Source organism: Scomber japonicus, chromosome 15, assembly GCF_027409825.1.
Source record: "Scomber japonicus isolate fScoJap1 chromosome 15, fScoJap1.pri, whole genome shotgun sequence".
Classification (NCBI taxonomy): domain Eukaryota; kingdom Metazoa; phylum Chordata; class Actinopteri; order Scombriformes; family Scombridae; genus Scomber; species Scomber japonicus.
The window spans coordinates 25,842,523-25,867,210 of NC_070592.1; the positions used below are offsets into that span (position 1 = coordinate 25,842,523).

The 24,688-nt window shown below is 38.2% G+C and overlaps 1 protein-coding gene across 1 annotated transcript; it reads right to left on the bottom strand.

Annotated features, from left to right (window-relative positions):
* Nucleotides 1-14,852: 14,852 nt before the first annotated feature.
* On the bottom strand, nt 14,853-17,243 carry edn2 (endothelin 2). Its single transcript, XM_053334558.1, has 5 exons — nt 17,082-17,243; nt 16,396-16,549; nt 16,104-16,217; nt 15,272-15,355; nt 14,853-15,157 (listed from the first exon to the last, which is right to left on the bottom strand). Exons 1-5 carry the CDS (start codon nt 17,149-17,151, stop codon nt 15,058-15,060), a joined length of 522 nt encoding a protein of 173 aa, XP_053190533.1. The 5' UTR covers nt 17,152-17,243; the 3' UTR covers nt 14,853-15,057.
* Between the last annotated feature and the right edge of the window lie 7,445 nt (nt 17,244-24,688).

The window sequence follows — 24,688 nt, forward strand, 5'->3', positions numbered from 1 at the left end:
GCATTTTTAAATCCTTCTCAGTGTAAACATACTTATCACAGTATCATCCACTATGATCAATAACAGCAAAATCTCAACATGTCTCAACCCAAACATGAAGCCTCACTTCTAACAGCTGAAGGAAAATAATCGCATCAGACAGAGGGCATGGTGTGTGTGTGTGTGTGTGTGTGTGTGTGTGTGTGTGTGTGTGTGCGTGTGTGTGTGTGTGTGTGTGTGTGTGTGTGTGTGTATTGTTTGTCTTTTAAAGGAATAGTTTTGGGAAATGTATTTATTCACACTCTTGTTAAGATGTAATAGTAGCTAAAAATAAGCATGGGAATGCAGCTAGCCTGGCTCTTTCCATTGTTCAAAAATATGTGTACCAATACCTCTAAAGGTCACTTAAACTGGTGGGACGTACTGAAAGTGATGAGTTGGAGTTTTACAAGAAGTTTATTATAAGGAAGGGTGGCTGGGTGCAGTGACTTCTTCTGTTTGTGTAGGGATTAAACAAAATACAAGGTGCTGGTAGTGGTCGTTTTGAGATTTGGACAGCACCAAGCTAGCTAATTTTCCCTGCTTGCAGTCTTCATGCTAAGCTAATCACCTCCCAGCTTTACCAAACATGAGTGGCATCAACCTTCTCATGTAACTCTGAAAGAGAGTGAATAAACATGTTTCCCAAACTAATCCAAGTTGATTTTCACCAATGCTTTAACATTTTTGACTAGATTGGTATAAAAATGGTAAGAGTTTTTATTTCTTAAGTGACATTGCGCAGTTTCTTGCTCTTCTTGGTTCTGTACATATGCATGGCCTACTTGCTTTAGGTAGCTCATAGTGTGCTCTAGGCCAATGTTTCTCAACCGGGGGTCCGTGGACCCCTAATGGTCTGTGGTGTAATTGCAAGGGGTCCGTGAAAATAAAATAGCTTTTAAACAAAGATCCTATGACATTTATAGAAATAGAGTTATTTTACTCAAATGTGACTGAGACCTTTATCTACCTAAACTACAGAGGACAGAGTAACAGGACTTTTTTGTCTCTAACTACATCTGTTTCACAAGTGTAATTTATTGAGATCTCGCTCCCGTTTGCATTGTTAAAAGTTACTGCTTGACGCTGTTCATACACACTTAACATCCGTTTCAAATTAAAGAGTTCAGGAGAGCACAAAATCACATGCATGCCGCAAGTCACACTTCAGCAACTTCCCTCCAAGCTTCTTACCAGGTAGCTTTGCTAGTCGCCAAAGCTAAAAAGCCATATACAATAGCAGAGGAGCTAATTGTACCAGCAGCAGCTATCTTATCTGAAACCATGGTGGATAAAAAAGCAGCAGATGCAATATTTCTGAAAAAGTTACTGAATAAAAATTCAGTTTTGTTAAATATTTCTGAAAGTTACTGAATAAAAATTCAGTTTTGTTAAATATTTCTGAAAGTTACTGAATAAAAATTCAGTTTTGTTAAATATTTCTGAAAGTTACTTAATAAAAATTCAGTTTTGTTAAATATTTCTGAAAGTTACTTAATAAAAATTCTGTTTTGTTAAATATTTCTGAAAGTTTCTTAATAAAAATTCTGTTTTGTTAAATATTTCTGAAAGTTTCTTAATAAAAATTCTGTTTTGTTAAATATTTCTGAAAGTTTCTTAATAAAAATTCTGTTTTGTTAAATATTTCTGAAAGTTTCTTAATAAAAATTCTGTTTTGTTAAATATTTCTGAAAGTTTCTTAATAAAAATTCTGTTTTGTTAAATATTTCTGAAAGTTTCTTAATAAAAATTCTGTTTTGTTATACATATATGTTACGTATATCTAAGTTACAACTGAAAACTCTTATTTTGCCTCAAAGAGTGAATAAATGCCATAATGCAATTTAAAATGCAGTTTCTACCCCCCCACCCCCCAGATTGGGTGGGAGGGTCTTCAGGGTAGATAATAAATATGCAGGTTGAGAACCACTGGTCTAGGCGACAGATCAACAAGTCCAAGAACAATATTATTTAGTCATGAGCTGCACAGGTCATATTACCCTGGACATTGTTGAATCTGCAGGCCACACCATCCTCTTTAATACAATGGCTTCCTTTTGCCAACAACCCTTACAAATCAAGCCAAATTACCTCATTTGTGATAGTGAAGCTTTTAAGACCACCTCAGTTGGATGTGATTGTATTGGAAAAGCTTCTGGACGCCACAGAGTATCAGTCATTGTCACCTATTGTATGGCACAGTGATTGTCTAGCATAGTTGGAACCACCCATCTTCCTGCCATCATGAATAAAGGCCATCAAGCTGGGCAGCCCCTCTCGATAAAGTTAGTGATGGGGGCATGCCGAGAAGAGCTGGATCGTCACGGAAACTTGATAAAAAAGGTTGTTCGAGGCAGGCGTCTTTGTTTTGAGGGGAGATTCCTGAGACTATAATTAGTCAGCCCAAGATCTGTTGAGTGTCAGATATATTTAGAAAATCAAACAAAGTTATGGAATTCTTGAGAGCATAGATTGATAAGCTTGGGGTTTGGGCCAATGTCTGTAATGTTTAGAAGAGAATAAACATTCTCAGCAGGGCACCGGATCAGTTTCCCCCCCCACATGTGCAACGATGACATGTTAGTGTCTAGAACTAAGATTGAATTTACCCATTGGAATTCAAAGTACATTCCTTTTTGAACAAAGTCATTGTCATTGTTTTACCTCCCACATTTTTTTGGATCAACCACATGTTAAAACTGGAAAATCCCAACCAGAAGAGAAGCTGAGGGGGGAAAAAAAAGGTGGAATACTGATTCCAATAAAACAAGATGAGATAGTAAAGTGTGAGCCATTAGCTGAGCCCAGGCTGAGTATCATATTCAAATGCTACCTACAGGCACTGTTAATGTTTGAAGATGAGTTGCTTAATTGTGTTTACTGCAGTTTGAGGAGGTGGCACAAATGAAGGGTGTCATTGTCATGCAAATGGTACCGATCCTCTGATCTCCAATGGGCCGTAGCATACTTAGTTTAAAGACAAGCAGAAGGCCTGGGGCTGAGGCAATAGTTTCAGTTAGATGAGTTGAGACGTGGGTCAGGGTGTCTTCTGTTAACAAAAAAAAACATAGGTGCGGTTCACCTGTCATCTGTTCTAGGTGAAAGGTTTGATAAGGTTATTTTTTTAACCTAAATTCATCTATGAAAATAAACACCTCAAACCTGCTTCTCTAATGCAGTACAATGATCAGCTTTTTGTGAAGACACTACATCCTTTGCTTTCTTTCCAATAGCAAAGAGTCAATTGAATTGAATTGAATTGAATGCCTTTATTGTCATTATACAAAGTACAATGAGATTTAAAGCTTCACACATTAAAAATACATAAAATAGACATTAAATAGATAAAAAATTATGTACAATAAAAGTGAAATGAGGTAGGGAAAATGGAAAAGGAAGTGACTGTAGTGGTTAGCAGCACGTGGTAGAGGTAGCCATGGCATTTTAGTGCAAGTATGCTGTACTATAATAGTGCAAAGGTAGATGTCTGAGAGCATGTTATTTGTTGATATGCAAATGGCAGTGTTGAGACATTTTGTAGTGCAGTGACAGATTTTGATTGAGTCTGGATCAGTTTCTTAGTGCAAGCTTGAGTTGAGTATGGTGACGGCTCTTGGGAAGAAACTGTCTCTGAGTCTGTTTGTTTTGGCTGGTATGGTCCTGTAACGCCTGCCAGAGGGCAGCAGGTTGAAGAGGTGGAAGCCAGGATGTGTATAGTCTTTTATGATGCTCTTTGCCCTTCCTGGGCACCGGAGTTGTTAGGACATGGTTAGCCCAGCTCACTAATGAACATACACTACTGTATTTTTTTTGTTTAACCTTTACACAAACAGAAATGTTCAGGTAACAGTACATAACTTGAACACCAGCAGTAACTCCCTTTCATTTTTCAAATACCTACATTTCTGAACAACCAATAAACAAAGGAGTCAGGCTATTGTTTGCTTGCAGTCTAGCAAGCTAAGCTAACCATATCCTGGTACTGTAGTACTTAATGGTTGCTCCTTCACCTCCCTACCCATTTGTCCACTATATTTTGGTACCCTTCAGGCTAATGCATTAATCTATAAGTATGGTTGATCATCACGATACGGACGTAGGCGATTCTGCATCGATTAACAAATTGCAAAAAGACAGGAAAGACACAGGTGATACTAAAAACATTAATGATCGCTGCATTCCATTCAGGTGAGTCAGTTTCAGCCAGGGAACTGCTATATGGCCAACCTTTGTGGCTTATAGGCACATGTGCTTTTACCACTATGACATAGACATTAACTGTAAAATACACATGTATAATAATCAATGTGGTCACAATTATAATTCATGGAAATGCACAAATTTAAATAACCTTTTCATTATACAGTCACCGGCCACTTCATTAGGTACACCTGTGCAATCTTATTCAATCAAGCACTAAAGCTCTGCTTTAAATTCTACTTTTTTTACATTTATACATTTTCATTTTTTGTTTACATTGTCAAAAAGGAGATAATTAAACTTCTGTTTATGTTTAATATTGCGGTCATACTAAGTGGTGGTGGCGTACTGGGGCGAATAATGGATGGATGGAGGAAGACCATTCAATATAAAGCACCCTAATACACCACCATCACCCACCATGACCTCAGTAATAAACATAAAGTAGAATTATCACCTTCATGACAATGTCAACAAAAACTGAAAATGTATAAGCTTCATAAATGCAGAATTTATAGCAAAGCTATAGATTGAATTAGATTGCACAGGTGTACCTAATGAAGTAGTCAGTGATTGTAGACCACTCTTTTCAGTCCAAATGATACAACTGGTGATTTTCTCATCATTTTGACATGTTTATCATCAGTAAATTCAGTCAATGAATTGATATACTAACAAGTATTGGGTGTATCCAAAGCCTGACATATCTTATTCCACTGTAGAGCTCCATTGTCGTCCAAAAACACATCAATGAGCTACACTGTTGTGTCGGGTGACATATTCCTTTATTATGAACACACAGAGATGCCCAATTTACTCTTGTTTGAGTATCATTTGCTAAGAACTGTTTCGGAAAATTATCTTGCCCTTTTAAGAACAACTAAACAGTATATTTGTGTTCTATTTTTAAAGATGTATCTCTTTAACCACTTGGTTTGATTTGTCAGGAATGACACCAAGATTCATCACTTTTAAACTTCCGGCACAGATAATGCTTCTTACTTTTTCCACCTGAATGAAAATCAAGTATGACAAACATGGAAAACCCCATTCTAACATGATTACATCTCCACTGACAGTCAGGATGGTATGACTATGCAAAACCATTTATCTGAAGCAAATAAGGAATTCCTGTCAAACGATCCGTAACATTCACTTCTATTTTGACCGTCACTTGTATTTGACCTTTTCATGTGACGTTATATACTCAATATCAGATAACAAAGATCTTCTGGGGAATGGAGAAAAAAAATTAAAGGTTAATCTCTTCCACTGGGCAAACAATTGCAGCTTTGTTAGATGAAATGTTGGGTGAGATCTGTCGCTGGTTTTTTTTTAGGTCTGCAAGAGTGTGAGCTTCCACAGAAAATCAAACAATCATTGCATGCCTGTTGCCTATTTCAGTATGATTAATGGACAGATACTCGGTGTTACATTGATCCACTGCTAACTCACTCTCTGTGGCTTGAGGTGGTGGGAGTGCACAAAAGATTTATGACGCACATAAATGAGTGGAATAAGTGAGGAAGCACTTAATACACAACTGAGTGGATACCCCCCACACGGAGAGAGATAGCGGTAGAAATTCATACCGCATTACGCATCCTGTGTGTTTATTTGCGTGCACAGGTGGAAATGCACAATACTCATTTCCTTTTTTGGAGATTGTCAGTATACTCATTAACAAGGGATGAATCATGACGACTAATTCCACTTGTGTGTATTAAACATTAATCCACCCTTGCACATTGTTCATTGAGGAGGCTTGCAAGCCGTATAGTTCCTGTTGTGCATTCAGAGAGGAGTTTGGACTCTTTTAAACAGGAAACAGTCTCAAATGTCAACTCACCTTTGGTCTATCAAACAATGTGTAAAACAAGCTTGTGGCCTTGCCTTCCCTTGGGACGAAATTTCAGTGTCCTCCAAAGAAAGCAATTGCTGTTTCATAGCTTTTCTCCTCACAGATAAAGGCTGGAGAAGCACATCAATAAAAGCTGTCACAACTTTCCTAAACCTACATTCATCCAGTCATGCAGAAACTCAGATGGGTCTCAGACTATATAATCATAACCCTCAGTCTGTGCTGTTAGTGTGCTCTTAAGTCATCATAACTGGAATAATCTCTACATTTCAGTAGTGCTGCAAAGAAACATTATAAATAATTAAACTTCACATTGGAAAAAGTTGGATTTAAACAGTGACAAGCAGTCTAGGATGTGTGCAGAGAAACTGTGACATCCATGGTTTAAATTCAGATGTAAAACCTTTAAATGTCATCCCCTCTTTTCAAGTTTTCTGTCACCTTCTGCTGTCAACTGTAAAAATTAAAAGTAGCCCAGTATTTCAAAACTTTATCTAACTGTGACTATGCCGTGACTACAGTATACTTCTATTGTGTGTAGCATAGCCATCAACACCACATAACACCACCATGAATATATTGGACTATAATGGCTAGCTGGTACAGTACCCTGTATCACATGGGGCCTTATGCAAGAACAAACAGATTCATTATTAAAAGATAAAACAAGTCATCTACGAGTGGTCCAGACCTGTCGTATACTCAGGGTTTGGATTAGGTTTAGAGGTTTTTGTGTGAGGATTTCATGATTTGTATTAGTATATTTTGGCACAGTCATGTCTAGATTTCAGTACTTGCTAATAAACTTCTTCTACTCCTTGATCTTTACTTCTCAGGGTGATCCAGTAGGTCTCTGTCCAGTATCATCTACTGACAATCACCAACTATAGACTCTCTGTCACATCCATAGACTGTATATAAGAAATGGACGTGACATCCGTGACGTCACCCTAACCCTAACCCTAACCCTAACCCATCTTGAAAATTTCAGGTGCATGCTGGGAAAAAAAGAACACAGATTCTACTTATATGGGCATGAGGCGGAGTCATGGACGGACGTATGGGCGGGACCAGCGGCGGAGCGGGGAGGCTGCGATTGGTTGCGAGGGCTGGATCTCAAGGACATTGGTCAATCAACCTGTCAATCACAACGTAGCCACGTAGCCTGCTTTATCGTCAAATATAAAATCAGGGAGGCTAACATTTCACAAATGAACACCAGACTGCATTGAAGAAGGCTTTAAACTGGCGATTGAGACCATAAACACATTTTGAAAACGTTTACTGAGGTTAGAAATCAAGTGAGAAGTTGGTGAATTCTCCATTGACTTGTATAGAGCCGGAAGTCTTTTTGAACACAAAACGATCGCCCCCTGGTGGCCTTTTGATAGAATGCAGCTCTAAGTTACTTCCGCATTGGCTTCTTTTCAGAGGACAGGAACTCCCCGCCTGGTCACATCCCTGTACCACCTACCATCATGGACTTCCTTGTTCTGGGTCCTTTTCAGACCCGAAAGACCAAACCAAGGTTCGTGGTTTTATACATTTGATCCGATTAGTTTCAATTTTACATTATAATTATACAAGTGAACTAACTTTCCATGGCATACCTACGTCCTGTCATCAACACCTACAGTATGTGGACTGTGTGGACTATCAATGTGTGCATCATTGTTGCTTAACATGTATCTTACGTGCATTTCTTTCCTCGGAACAGCAGAAAGGCCATTTTTAGAATAGTTTGAGCTAATAGCACAAAAATGGTTTGCTCACCCAAGCACAATATTTTTACACCTCCATTGTTTCCGATCCGGTTTTCCAAGCTACAGTATCAGCCCAGCCTAACTTTCTTTGAAACAATGTGATTCATTTAATATTGAAACTAACAGATTTCCCCTTTTTTATGATAACATGGTCAATTCTTCTGAAATAGCAGTTTCACTTCATTTTCACACTACACAATATGATGAGCAGCCAAAGGTCTAAACTGATGATGTTTTCAGTCAAAATAAAATGGTTTAAAAAAGTTTTTTAATTCTGAATTCACAATTGGAAAGTTTGTGATTCCTGACCTTCCTCCACAACAACAAAACAACAATCATTGGTTATCAAAACATTACATATTTGAAGAAAACCCTTGAGAACAAATGAAAAGTTTTGTTGACTTTTTAACTAATTTATTATATTTATTTGTCTTTCCTTGTGAATTAATAATACTGTACTTTCAACTATAATGTTGAATCTGCTATCAGCACTGTATCTTGTGTTATTTTGGGGTTTCTTTGCACATGACATGTTTACTTATATAAAAACCTCAGCGTTAATATACCAACCTAACAAAAAAAGACTGCTTGTCTATAGTTTTCTGTCCATTTTTGTGTTTTACAGCTTACTTACAGTACAGAACACCTTTTCATTACATAGCCGGTACAGGTCTCCTCACGTGATTGTTGAGCGTCACATACAAACAAAACAGGGAACTCCAGAGCACAAAAAATTACACACCGTACCTTTAACACATGACTGCAGATAACAATTGCACATGCTGCAATCATGATAACTTCATGGGAGCAATCATCTGCACATCTGCACATTGCAGTATGTCCACCTGGTCCTAGCAGACGTGCATATGAACACTGTCCCTTTGCACTCGGTGACACTGATCTGCCATCTCCTCACGTATTCACTTGCTACAGTATGTATTCCCCTGCTGAGATAGCAGATGGACATCATCAGGTGTCTGAATGGCGAATTAAGATTTGAATCAGCGATGTTGCACAGAGGACAGTGGCTGTTTACAGAGTTTCCACAGATTGTTTACACTTGTAACGTGTGTCTTAAATGTACTGTGAGGGACTATCGCTGCATCTGGCGTACGTGTGCCCTGACACAGGAGGAGGAGGCATGATAATAATCTACAGTAGACTATAATGTGAAGTATGCCATCCAGTACAGGCATGCCGGTAAGGCCCTATTAAGAAAAAAAGATGTCTGTTTGTAGCAGGAGAAGGAATGTAGGGCGGTCTGGGATCATTACTGGAAAATGAATTAGTCTGGGTCATTTACAAATGGAAAGATGACACTGTTAAATATACACGCTGTATATTGTTAAACACATTTGTCTTTGAATGATTACACCGGCGTTGCTTAATGACGCTCACCTTTGAACTCGCTGAGGAAGCGTCCAGGAATGCCTGCTATTCAAAGCAGCTATGTAACTGTTTATTCACCGACCCAATGAAGTGTCATGACTTCAGAGAACACTTGGCTGTCAAACGACCATAAGCATTATTCATGTATGTGGGGGGGGGCGGGGGGGGGGCAGCCTGTTTCCTTCCTGCTGGTTCCTTGGCTGTTTGGCTATGGCTAGACTTCATGTTTTGGTATCAGCGGGCATGTTTGGACCGGCGTTGCTGATAGGCCAGTCTGTCCCCAGTCTGTCCCCGAGCCACTCCAGTCCCAGCAAACAAAACCAGGAAGAGAAGGAATGTACCGACACTGACTTTTACTGTAATAGCAGCAGCAGACTTGGACTGGAACAGTACAAAATCAAGCGAAAAAACACACAAAAACAGATGATGTGGCACAAAGTTTCATAGTGTACAGAAAATATCATCATTTTCTGTAAGAGTTGCATAATCCCTTGATACTTTTTTAACATGTTATACTGCACTTAGCAACTGTATGGAAAATATCAGGAGGGACAGGTGAGCAGAGAGGAGTATTAACCTGTTTTTTAACACCCCAAATTCATATTTCCAGCAGATATTTTTTGGGATTAACAAAATAGTTGCAAATTATGGTTCAAGCACAATGCACAATGGGTCATAAAGGTGCATTTTACCATCAATGGCTATCTTGTCACAGTTTCAGAGGTTTAATTTCCCATCACACTAAATAGTATCTCTTAAAATCTGTTTTGCACATTTTCTTCGACATCAAAAAAAAAAAAGTTCAGTGTCTTTTTAAAAATAATTTGTTCAGCACTTTTTTTTATGTTTGCTGTACATATGGAGATCATGCAACACATTCATTACTGTTCCATATTGTGGACATAAATAAGGATTCAAAGAGGGGGAAAAAAAGAAATAGGTGGAGTTGACTCACAGAAAGAAACACCGGCAACATTAGCAGGCGTGTCTGCTTTGAAGTCATGCTTGACATTTAACCCAAAAGGCACACGGCGATCCCTCTCAGGTGAAGAGAGAACAAAATAAAAAGAAGTATGCGGTTACTACACGTAGGATTTCTTTGTCTGCAGTGTAACGTGCGGCGGTTATCTCTTCGTGGTGGGGAGTCTGCCCCCTTTCGCTCCATAAGCCGATGTTTACTTTAGATAGGCTGTTTTGCAGGAGGGACGTCAGCTCTGAAAGGGTTTATTGAAGAGGATGTTTGCGACTTTTGGCTTTAATGTATCTACAGGACATCCTAGGTTATGGTTCAAATGTTTAAGGAATGACAGATTATAATAAGTGGGGCATTAGCATCATTTGAAGTCAATTAAAGGTTCATAGGGTTTTTTCTTGTGCATTTTTTAAGTACTTGTTGTTTTCCTGGTGTGCCTAAGACATGCTTCATTAAACAAAAAAGAATGTACTATAATGCACCTGTGTGTCCACTGGTTCACGTAGTGGCTTCCTACTTATTTACCCCTGACGTCAGTAAGAACTCACAGAACCCCCAGCGTGTACTACAAAGTGTGAATAGCTGACTAAGAGTGCAGAATGAAAACAGGATGCTTTTTCTGCATTCCTTCTGAATTCCTTTAGCACAGGAGAAAACCGGCAGAGGAAAAGAAACAAAGGAAAAACAAGAGCATGTCTGCTGTTTGCACAGGGAACTGATATGGGCCTGCAGATTGTAACCTTAATCACGCCGTTGTCATAACACTGGTTGCATTGTTTTGCTTTGTTTTAGTCCTTATACGATGTTGTTGCCCCCCCATTCTTTTGTCTCCTCAACATACTGATGAATGATGAATGATGGAAAATCATGATTGTGTGATTATAAGTGTTTGTGTAAGTCTGCTGGTTCTCCTGCCTGTTGTTTTTGCAAACATATAGGCCTAGTCAGGGTATTGATGCTGTTTACATTTGTTCTCTCATTATCAGCTTGTCAGTCATCTGTAAAGCACTTTCAATAAACACAATGAAGTTTAATTGATTGATTGAAATCGTGTATTTAGGAAATACGTATATTTATTTAGGCAATGTGTACAAATTACTGGGATGTGGATGGGATTAAAAATTGCAGGTTTCTAAAATTGCAAGACCCTCCACAGCTTTATTAATATTTAATTTCCACCCTACTATTGATTTGGAAACAAACAGCAACACCATTCCCCCATGACATACTGTAGTACTTGGTTGGTACAAATAATGTCAGCATAAATAATTAAAGAGGAGTCGACAGCAACACCATCAGCTCTGTTCAAGCACAGCAGTGGTTTTGACCGAATGCTAATCTCGGTATGCTAACGTGCTCACAATGACAATGCGAACATGCATATGCTAAGCAGTTATAGTGTTTGGCTTTCTCACCATCTCAGTTTAGTGTGTTAGTACAGTATGCTAACATGTGTTGATAAGCTCGAAATACAGACTAGTTGAAGCTTAGTTAGTTTTGCAGGTATTTTTTGTTCAGTTACTAGCTGAAATATTGGACAAACTGAAAATGTCACCCTAGATGAAAGTGAAAGGATCACCAAAGTTATCACAGTTCATCCTATGGGAAATGACACTGTGAAACAAATGTCATGGCAAACCATACCATAGTTATCAGAACTTTCAATAAACGACAAAAATGTCAAGTTGTTGTTGGCGTTATAAGAAAAGTCAGGGGTTCACTAAAGTTCACCAAAGGATTCATCCAATGATGACCACGAATGTCTATGAAATTGCATTGTATGGTGACCCACTCAGTGGTTACTGAAATATTTCTGTACCAAAGTGGTGAACTGACTGACCAACAGACCAACATTGCCAGCCATAGAGTCAAGCTGCTAGCTAAGCATAAGTACATTAAGACATGGAATTCACATATTGTATTTCATTGTACTGTTTTGTATAATCAGCTGCTTAATGCATTGAACAATTGTCAAAATCTATCGCAAACTTCCATCTACACTGTATCAACGCTTTGAATAGATATTCATGAATAGCATTTGAAGTGCAAAGTATTGCATGTGCCTAAAATACCTGGTAACACTAACCCTAACAAAGTGTTTTATTTAGCACGTTGATAAAATTGAAGTTTCAAGTCTGAACTTATTTTAAAATTGACACTTAATTAGAATTAGAAAAAATAGCTTGTGATTAAAGAAAGCTTCATGGAACATCAGAGCTGATCATGCTGATATATCTGTTGAATACAGCTGATAAATGTTCAAACAACCGCAATAAAGTAATCTGGGTTTTCGCTTTTGGAAGTGATTGGTGGAGTCAATACAGATAAATGAAAGAGGAAAAAAATTAATGAGTGATGAGACATGAAAAGGCTTCTATACCAAAGGCTCACTGACTGGTTTGTTCAGTATGAAAATGATGTGAATTATATGCTATGGCCTTCACAGTCACCAGATCTCATCCCATTTTAACACCCATGAGAGATTCTGGAGCTGGATTTAAACTTCTGACCCCAACTAGTTTTCATTGTGTCTATGGTAGCTATGAGGATACTACAAAGGGACTTCAAGAACTGGTTAGCTGGGGTTGCTTGTGTTTTCTTTTACAACTTTCAGTAGAGATTGTTCAAAGACATTGCCCAGAATAATCTTCTATTCTGTTATGAAACCAGGCAAACCTTCCCACGTCACTCATGCCACAAAGTGACTGAAACAATGTGAACAATGTTATGGTGGTGAATAGAATTAAATCATGATAGGGCCTGATCAGGTACAATACACCTCTTTATTCCTGTTTCAGTGGTGCCTACGCTGGGACTCTATAAACCCATTGCGGCAGGTATAAAACCGGCTTTAGACATCGCTCTCTGCCACCATTATCAAAACACCAAATGGGGGAATATCTTTTGAAAAAATGGTAATCAGACCTCTGGTAGATTTCCACAGACTTTGGGAAATCTTATCTAGGAGCACTGACACTTTTCTGTTGTCACCAATATGTAAGTGTCCAATGGAATGTTTGAAAATCTAATATTCTGCACTTTTGAAGTGGTAGATTACAGTGAAACTTGACTATGACTCAATCACGGTTATAGCTCTGCTACAGACTATGATGATATAAACCACTTCTTAAAAGTCAAACCTGTTTCCTCTCCTATTGTGCACTCCCTTAACTATACTTTATCCAAATCTAGGGAGGGTGGTTTTATACCCGAAAACTAAACAACTCAGAATATTCCTTTGTTTAAATCTGTCAGGTATACATTTTTTAATAGTCCTACACTTATTTCACATGTGTGGCAGTATGTGTTGCTAAACACCATCAATCTCAGACTCTTCAAGAATTACACAATTTCTTCCACAAATAGTTATTCAAAAGAAAAGTGATGAAACATTGAGCCCTTCAGGAACTTTGTCATCATTTTTTTGTTTTCTATGTTGGTACAGGCTGTCAAGTTTAAATAATAATGAGCACTGTACATCAAAAGGCATTTGGAGGGACATGAAACTTTGCAACCGAACATCCAGTGAATCATATAATGAAAACACAGTTCTGAAAAAGATTGGGGTTTTTTTGCATTTTATTTTGTCAGTGTATCATTCATACAAATATAAATATATCCCCGAATAAGTTAGAGAATAAATAAATTATCCTATTTACAATAATTGCTCTCATTTAACAACCAACAGTAAACATCTAAGCTGGTAAACCATCCATCATATACAGCACTGAAATAATTAAAAAGGTGAATATCTCTGAGTTATAATGAAGGTTTATGTTTCCATGTGTCCATCAGCTCATGTTGACACATAAAAAGAGCAGGCCACAGATAAATAGCTTTTGAAGTGCATAACACAAGTGGAGAGCCATAATTTCCCAGCGGTTAATTACAGAGGAATTAAGTGAACATTTTGTTACAGAAGGAAAACAATTGTTGTGTTTTTGGCAAGCTCTGCGTCATTGGAGCCCCCTGGCTGATCTTCAATGAAAACATTAAACAGGAGCTATGCAATAAACACTTGAGCCAACACAATAGACCTACTGTAGCTGTTATGCTGGTAAAAGTACTGTATACTGTGTGTGTGTGTGTGTGTGTGTGTGTGTGTGTGTGTGTGTGTGTGTGTGTGTTTGTGAAGAACTGACAATGGCATTGTATAAATGGACTCCAGCAAATTGTTCGGGAGATAAATCCCAAAGAAATGACCTTCATTTCACTGAGGCAATGTGTGTCAGGAGTGAACTAGCTGCCGTTTGTAAGTACTGCCTGATAATTAAAAAGCTTTTTGCTAGTTTGCCCTAAATATTAGGTAGGACTGCTCTGATACAGAGGAATATTTAACCAAACCAAAGATTGACAATGGTAGAATAGTTCCATAGACATTGACAAATGGTTTTCCAACTAATTACAGAGTTGATATGAATCTTGAGTGTGTAATCCTCATTGAACTTAAACTATCCATTTAGATGTGTCAAATCAACTGCTTGCTGATTAGTCATAACAACCTTCGTTGATATGGTTGCCAGCTATTCCCAAAGTCAGTTTCTATGTCTTTGGCATATGCAGACACTTATTAAGTTCAGAAAAGTTCAAGAAGAGTTCAAGAAATGACTCATCCCATCATTTCTCCTGCTGTAGGGTTTCTGTTTTGTGGGGTTGTCGGTCTTCCGAAGCCATCACGTCAATCAAATGCTTGATCCGCTGACTGCTTTGCCTTTCATCTTTCCACTTCTGCAACCCTACATTGGTCACGGTCTTGATATTTTTCAAGAACTGAGGTGCTGACATTGAAGGCAGCTGGAGGAGTCTCCAAACTCTTGTACAGGTTGAACTGCTTCTCATCGTCACTCAGCCCTCTACCTCCTTGTTCGACTCTTTAGTCTGTTGACTCCAGCCAGGTTCTCCTTGGATGACAGAATCGTGTTTGCAATTGCCATGTTGGAGTTGACCACGGATCTGTAGGAAAAAATGAAAGACAAGGTAAGAGGTGATTCAGATGTCTTCGAGATGACCATCAAACACAGCACAATATGGAGATAAAGGATGATCTGTAAATTCTTTTTCATTTACCTGAGAGATGTCAGCAATTTGTTGCTGTTTGTGTTTGTAGATTGTATCGATGGGCTCACGACATCATCTTTAGTATTCTCTGAGCTGTGGACAGATAGAACAAAAATATTAAAATTAGGTCACAACTCTTCCATACTTAAGGGAATTAAACCTTGAACAAAATGAGTTCAGGAAGAGAATGGTCACTACACATTCCACATAAATGCAATGTCCCTGGTTTCATACTGGCTACGGACCTGTGTTGCCTGTCATACCCATCTCTTTTCCCATATTTCCTATTTGCCTATTATTTAATAAAGTCATATATGGCAACGCCCTGTCCCATAAAACAAATAAAACCCCAATGAGTTCATAGTCGACTAAGCAATTTCCTCAGAGTTCCAAACTAATATATTTGACATGCCTTATAGGCAGGAATGCAGGTTGTGCCTTAAAAAACACCAATGGGATAACACCTGAGACGATGGCTAATCTGTTCTGGTGGTTTCATTACCGCAATAAGTCAAAGACACAACAAACATTCCCTTGAGCAGAATAAAAAATAACTGCCTAAAAATAGCAGCACTTCTAATAAACCATCATGAATTCTTTGAAGGCCTCCATGGTTCTCCGCATTGTGACGACTACCCCCATACTGTAGCAACACTATCACAGACTTCATCACTTTGCCTTCTTCCTGACTTGTCCTACATCAACATACTCTACATGCTTGTCACACTTGACTGCTACTGGAGCAAGAAACAGAAACTACTATCTGACATCTAAAGAGGGATGAGAAGGATGCTTTGCTGAACGATCAGATGGGTAGGTACAAGGAGGAGGGCACGCTCACCTTTTATGGCAGAAGTTGGAGCAGATTTTGTCGGCTGTGTTGGCACATTCGCAACGCTCGGTTGAACGGCGGCGACGAGACAAGGGACTTCCCAGACCGTAAGGAATGAGTTTACTGAAAAAGGAAACCAAAAGTTTTAATGAAAAAGCAGGTGAAAGTATGTGGACAACTTAGATGCTTAAATTCTGTTGAAGTTTTGAGGTTTGGCTTAGGGTTTAGGGTGTGTCACTAAATAACAATCTTCATATCTAGTCCCAAATGGAGTTCTCTTGGTGTATGCCTGCGGCCTCACCTTGGCGTGTTAACCCAGATAATATCCAGGTGACAGAAGTAGATGCATTCTTTATCATCCCAGCTGTTGCAGGAGCAGCGTTTGGTCCTGACACGGTGTTGATTTGAAGCCTGAGTTGGCAGCTCTGCCTGGGCTGATAATGGGAGTCCACAACCTTTAAAAACACAAAGGATCCAGAGATTAAAAAGTGCCAACTAATCCTTTGCAGTATGACTGTGCAGTTACTGATTGTCATATGTAGAAACAAACAAATCCACTTGGCGGGCTAACACCCAGCAGCGCATGATTAATAGTGGGACATATTTATGAATCACGGATCATATTCCAAGTCAAACACTCCTGCAAGCTATTCAAAATTTGTTGTATCAATAATGCTAGGGCAATAATGTGATTACTCTTCAATAAAAGGGTGGGTTACTTATCAAAGGGTAATATAGTCTGGGCATAGAGCCCGGTCCCTGCTCCACTTTCTGTGGTGACTTGAACTCTGCCATACTTAATGTAAAGTTTCACATTTTGGTTAACATGAAACTATAACTTGACCCTTATCTTTAAACCTTCATTAAGCCAAATTATTGCAATTTTATTTTATTTCTGATTTCCACAAACATCTATAGAAGAAGTTAAAAAAAAAAAAATCATAAAATTTCCAAAAATCACAATAAATTAAAAAAAGAGTTGCTCACCATCTTGTAGAGTCAGACAAATGATGAAGAACAGAGTCAGTATCTTGCATGTGAAGGAAGCCATCATCATCCTTTGTTTCTGGAATCTGAAGTACAGATGTGTCAAAGCAGCAGCAGTAAATTCACACACACTCCGAGAGGTGCAGTCAAGTCTTTACAGTGATGTTTGTTGAAGCCAGAGAGCAGCAACAGGTGCTTTGTGTTCACTGCTCTGTCAGGATGTCTTATTTATACCCCACTCTGGGTGATATCACAATGCTGGCTCCTCCCATCTATACTCCTCCATCTATGCAGAGCAGTGTTGTTACACAACATAACTCCACCTGCCCTCGCATTCCAGCACTGACCTTACTTATGGTACTATCAGCGCCCCCAACAGGCCAAGAAGGGCAGGAGGCTCCTCTTTCTAGGTGTTGTTGGATTACAGAGCCAGAAAGTAATTATTTTCTACTGGTGTTCAGCATCTTTTCATAGTATTTGTAAACAATATACTATATAAATAATACAAAATTGTAATTCAGGCTCCTGAAAGTTGCAAGACAAAATGAAATGAATAAAAAAATGCTAATTATTTAACAGCTGAGTTTGAGTTCAGCTATTTCAGTGCTTATTTGAGGTATGTGAGAGTCTGAGAGAGAGACAAGAAAAAATAGGAATTCTGGTTTTCTGCTTTGTTGGTGTATCAAAAAGTGTGTTTTCTGCCAGTTTTTGCTGACATGACTGAAGATGAAGAGAGAAGACAAAGAATGTAAGAAAAATACCTTTTATTTTACTTTATTTTAACCCTAACCCCTCCCCTTTAACATTTATAAGCAGTCTATAAACACTTGAAATGTTTATAAGAGATTTTAATGTTATTGAAATGAGATATAAAATATCTTTTTGTGTTAATCAATAATTACAACTTACAGAACTAACCGATGTATAATGAATGCATGATATGTTCATACATAACATAACATACATATACTCCAAAATCATACCAATTAATAGTTTATGTACAGATCATTCACAGATGGGTTCAAAACTGTCATTAATACTCTATTCTATATTTCTCCTTGATTTTTCAGCTGCATCTAACCAATAGTGTTTGACGTCATGGAGAATGCAATAAAAGCATTTATAAATACATAAATACTTCATTAATAAATGCAAGAAACCTAATTATGGGATCTCATAAACCAATACTTCAGATTTCCTATTGATATCAAATGTGAAGGCGTATTCTGTATGATTTTAGCTATGATTATTTATCTGTTTGTACACCAGTTATGAGTGCTGAGTCACTTTAAGATGTCCATATCTGCTGATAATGACATTATAATGTGTAATAAAGTACTATACTTAAAGGTTGACCTGTTTTTTTATCAACACTAAATAAGTTCAAACATCTTATTTCAACATTTCAGCCACTCAGAATTAAGTGGAAGCAGATAAAAGGAGGTTATGTGAGGTCGTGACATGACTTTTGTTTTTCTTTCTTTTTAGGCATGTGGACGAGGCCGGAGGCGTAAGAGAGGAAGAGATGAGCGGCGACAGTACAAACACACAGGCGGCTTTGCATGTGCCACTCGGCTGATACGGGGACGATGAAGTCAAGGAGAGTTGTCAGCACCCCCCCTCCCCCCCCGCCCCCTTCGGCCCAGCAGGAAGGTGAGGTCATGGCATGATCGTCCCACACATAGACCCTTACACTGCCCCATACACATACACACACATAAACAAACACACACACACACACAAACACACAATCTCTCTGTGCGTAATGTGGTTTGACCTCCATAAAAAGAGATATGCAGCCGCCTGCCACATCCGCTTTCTGTAACCCACACACACGCCAGGATGGATATATAGTCCACTGACATGCACACACACACACACACACACACACTATCCATCTGTTTACTATATGTCTCTCACCAGTGACAATAACAGCATCACTTTCCAACAAGCATGGTTAGACCACACGTCCTAAAGAGTTACAGTATGCCATATAAACACCCTCATGTCTCTACACCTCTACTTATCTGCTATAGAATGGATTATATCATTCAAATCCACAGGCATGTATAGTCATAAGGCACTAATCCAGTGTGTGCATCTGATAACAGGATACCACAGGGAAGAATGTGAATAGCTGGATTAGGATAAACTAAATGAAACTCAGACAAAGACACAGTCTGTGCAAAGGACAAATCTGACATCCACGTATTATGACCAGTAGAGATAATTCAACAATGGACCAACATGTTTGTCTTGTAGTGACTTTGCAGACCTCATATGAGGGCAATCAGTCTACTGCTACTACTGCAATACGGACAACATGTCTCAAAAACATACATTTTAAGTGACGTGTACACAACGCAGTTTAAAATCAACTTTTTTCCATTTTAAATATAAAAATACCCATTTACACATGTATGATGCATTGAAACTGTTCATATACAGTATAGAATACAATAGAATGCCTTTATTGTCATTGCATGTTAACATACAACGTGAAGTTAAAAATGTTCTGCATCATTAATTTGAGATTCTGATGAACTGTTTTTATAACTATGATATGTGTATATATCAATATTCTGTGTATGTCTGTGGGGGTATGAATAGTAAATTAGTTTATTTGTAGTGGTGCGTTTTATTGTTTCTTTTATTGTTTGTTATGTACATTAGTATCTATTGAATGACTAATGGAAGAAGGGAAGGTGTTATTAAGCAAATGTTTCAGACTACACCTTTTCAGAAACTGCTTAATTTATTTATTTTTTACTTTTGGCTTATCTCTAGTTCTGGTGGAGATGAAGGAGAATGGACACATACGATTGTTTGCTTTGTTTGTACAGTACATGTGTGTTTGAGTTCAGCGACCAAAATAAATGAAACTAAACTAAACTAAACTAAACCAAACCTGCCTAGAGACTGCAGATATATCTGGTGCAGAGCATCTTTTACCTTTTTTGAGATTAATGTATTTTGTACATGATCTCTGATATAAATAAATAAAAATAAAAAATACACCGAAATAAGCTGTCTCTCTTAAAGGAAAACTATGCCCCATTCACTCACATGCACACACATTAAAATAAACTGTGGGTTGAATGAATAAATAACTATAATAATATTTATTTAATATATAATATAAAATATAATATAAATGAATTAAAGTGCTTATGCAGTTATTGCACATTATACAATAAATTCTCTTCCTAAAACACTGTAACATACTTTGAATTTTTTATGACATTTTTTCAACATGATCTACATGTCAAACTCACCAATTCAAATTCCTTGTATAAGCAAACCTATTTGGCCATTAACACAAAATCTGAATGTTTATAAATGGTGGAAGTAGGAATGTTATCAGATTTCCTCTGTATACATATTAGTACTGTATTTTTCTAAAAGTCTGGCAGTTTGAGCTAATTTTCTATGTGCCAGCCTTTACCTTAAATGGGTTTAAAGAAATCCAATTAAAAAAACAGGAAGGAGAACAAAAGCAGAGCTTCAAATGGAGAGTGGAAAACTGTAGACACGGCGAGGAATTCTACATCAGAGGAAACTGAGATGATACAGAGACAACAGAAGGAAAAAACAGTGCTGGAACATGTCATGTGTGTGTTTGTGTGTGTGGTCATGGTTTATAGGGGTTAAGAGGGAGGGGAAATGCCAATGGGATGTCACAATGCAGAGCAACTGGCATTTCACCAACTATTTATCACAGTGTAGAGAAAAAAGTCATCTAGAGAAAATATTTGTCCAGTAGTGTAGACTAGAGGAATGGGCCAAATCTAAAAGGTAACCCACCCCCCTCCTGCTCATTTCCCCTTCCGCCATGTCCCCTTCCCCTGCTGCTTTCACCAGACAAGCAGCAGGGGAACACAGTGACTCTGCAGTTACAATGTAAAAAAACCTCTCTTATCTATTTCCCACTTTCAGACGCTGCTGAGGACAGACAGAGGAATGCGAGACGGCGTGATGGCAAACAAATAGTAGAGGCGTGATCACAGAGTTCTTTGAAATTCCTTGGAAGATGAGTTTGAATGTATGAACTGTGACACAATGACACATAAACAAGTCCTCGCTTTCAGGAGGTACAAAAAAGGTTAAAACATGTGTTCAAATGTCATTACGTAAACCTAACCTTAACCTGACCGAACTTGCATGGCTGAAAGCAAACATATATTATTAGCTAATAATATATATGTTTGCTTTCAGCCATGCAAGTTTCGCCACAAAATGTACTTAGCTGCAAGTACATTTTGTGGCGTTACAGTTTACATATTGTCACATGGATAGCACATCAGAGTTTAAGTGATGTCAGCGGCTTTGTTCTGCTCAATACTGTATGTCTATCTGAGCTTTATGTTTGCTACACTTTGTTAAAACGTACAGTGTGTAGAATTTAGTGGCATCTAGCATAACAGGCAGAAATGAAATATATCATTCATATTATATTCATTCATGTATGTTTTCATTGGTGTATAATCCCATTAAAATAAGAAGTGTTGTGTTTTCTTTAACTTGCAATGAGCCCTTTATCTACATAGGGAGCGGGTCATCTTCCAAGGAGGCCACCATGTTGCAATGCCATGTTTCTACAGTAGCCTAGAATGGACAAATCAAACACTGGTTCTAGAGAGGACCTTTTTGCATTTTTTCCACAGGTTTCGGGGACATCGCATTTGGGGTATTCAGTTGGTTGCAATCTACAACCTCACCACTAGATGACAAAAAATTCTACACACTGGTCCTTTAAGTTCTCATCTTCAAAGGTTTTTCTCTTTTTTATGGAAAATGAAAAATACAGTTTGAAAATAAGTACAACTGAACATAAATGTAACCTCTACCTGTTTGTTCCACTATCCACTACTAAGAATCCATACAGGTCTATGTCAGACATGGATCAACTTATGATGATGCTGACAACAATGGAATATGTCGTTTTAGTCCTTTAGCACAATATCATGAATGTAGCCATCAAGTGCATGTTTAACTTTAAGTTTTAACGTACGTGGTCAGCTGGAAGGGACTTTTTTAACCAAACCAGGGAGCTAACATTAATTAGCTAGCTAGCTATCTACTGATGAAATATGCTTTGAAGAATCAGTATCAGCAGACTAGGAATGGCAGGCTGCCTGTGTCTGTGTTTTAAAATGAAGGCCATATTGCCTCAAAAATGACTATCTACATTATCTACAGTATCTAACATTACTATCACATCCTATTGTTAAGGGTGTAATTACCAGAAAGTAAGTTGGAAAAGATTGAAGATTAGCTTCCGAGATGTAATTCCGAGTCAAATATATAGCCTTGGGAATTTTTGATAACGATAATGTCTTCCACTTGGGGAAAAGCATAAGTGTAAACAGACCGTTGGTGAAAGGGTCTTCGAAGCCCATACTGCTGGCAGTTACATCTTAATAAAATACAATATTAACGTTACTTCAGCTAATAACTATACTATCTGGTTTCATGAACCACCCTAAATGCAACAATCCAGAGGTTGCTAATTTAGGCTATTTAAATGACATGATATCATCTACGAATAACGCATGAACACTGCCAATTCACAATAACTGGAGATTTTTCTGTTCCTGCCAATAGCATGTGAACACAGCATAAGGGAGACTGGGCTAATGTTGATTCAAGTCAGCAGGCTTTCTACATGAAATCATCATCATAGCTCTAATTTTAAAACATGATTGCCATCAGGAATGGACACCGCATCAGATAAGAATTCTGTCATGGCATCCTTCAGTCTAAAAAAAACTGTGTTGGAGACAGGCAGGAAGTAAATTTGGTAATGGTTTATTGAGTGATAGTGACTCACACACACACACACACACACACACACACACACACACACACACACACACACACACACAGACATGGCCCTCATATGAGTGAGGTGTCTCCACCTCACTCATCATATGGGCCAAACCCACCTGTGCGAGTAGATGAAGGCTTTGATAGCAGCATCAAATACATAGCTGAAAGTAACTAAACCCAGATAGTTTCAGTGTGAGTTTGTGAGGAGTGATGGGGGTGTCTGCTACACCTCAACCAGTGTATAAACAAGTCCCAAAATGCCAAACTTTTGACACATACCTATTAGACCATTATAGTTAATGGAATCTCTGAGATACAGAAAGCAGTATTCATTTTAAAGATAAAATGAATGAGGTGTAATGCTTTTAAAGTTTAAAAGGTATTAAACTATGAGTCTTGTCACATACTCCCTTGATGTTTGATTTGTTTGGAATTGTCATAGCAATGCATATGACTCATAAGCATTAAGCTAATCATTCAAATAAAATGAAAGTGTGTAATAAAGTTTCCAAGCTGATAACATTATCATACCATTACACCACATTATCATAAGAGAGATGCTTGACCCAAGGCAGTCTTTAGTTGTGTATCAAAATGTTCAGATTACAAAGAAACTAAACTCTGAGATCAAAATCTGTAAGTGATGACACAAAATTATTTGAAAGAGTCACGCCTCCACAACATACATCCCTGATGTTGTCACTCTACATTAGACACACCTTAATCTCACTGTTCATGCCTAAATCTAACCAAGTGAGTGTGTCATGTAGATACTGTTAGTCCACAGATGGACCTATTTGATATTTTCTACCTTGTGATGAGCTGACAATAGCTTGCTCATGTCCATAAATGGCTGCCTTTTTCTGTTGCTAAGTTATTTGTCCACTCTCACATTTTAGATCTGATTTTGGATAATGAAATCCTACTATGGTAGGAAGTGCTTATACTGATTAGAAAGCTTGGGTTAGAATCATTCCTATTCAAAATGCTTCAGGTGCACCGTGTGAGGACTGATCTTGAAAGGACTATCTTCAGTCTTCTGTCTAATTTTGTTTGTTGATGTATATGGTTGTATCTCACATGGTAACTACTGTAACTCATTTTGATTTTTCGATTCTGTATATGTTAAACTAGGCTGTAGCATATGGGCTAAAGTAGGTCATTTTAATTCAAATGTTGGGCACCAGACAGGTGAATAATACAAAATAGTCAAACCTTGTTGATTTTGTGGAAAACACAAAAAGGAATGAAACCAACTCACAGTCAACCCAAACCTAACACTTAAATCCACTAAGGTTATCAAGGGGGTGGGGGGGCAGTTGAGTATGTACTGTGAAGTTGCTGAGAGGTGATGGGTTAAGGGGACATAGAAGAAGAAGCCTGGAGAGCTACAGGAAGGAATATTTAACACTACCCTTCAGGATCCAGCCCAGGCAGGAGACAGTTTCCAAGCGCATCATAAGGAAGACAACCACCTGTCCTGTCAAATATACTCCGGGGTTCACTTCCTCAGCTTGGGGTTGTTTTTCTAGCCGATATTCTGATGACACTGCCATTCTCTTTGCTGCAGTATTTTTTTCTTAAAAAGGTCAGATAGGCTAACTAAAACTGGATTAAGTTTGTCCTCCATGCTGCCTTTGCCAGCTCACAGGTGTGCCTCATTAGCACCTTCTCCCTCCCCTTTCCTTTCTAAGCTCTGCTGCCAAAAGGTATTATTGTAATTAAGGATCACCTTAAATGATTTATCCAAGAATCAAAACAGGACATACATGTCTCAC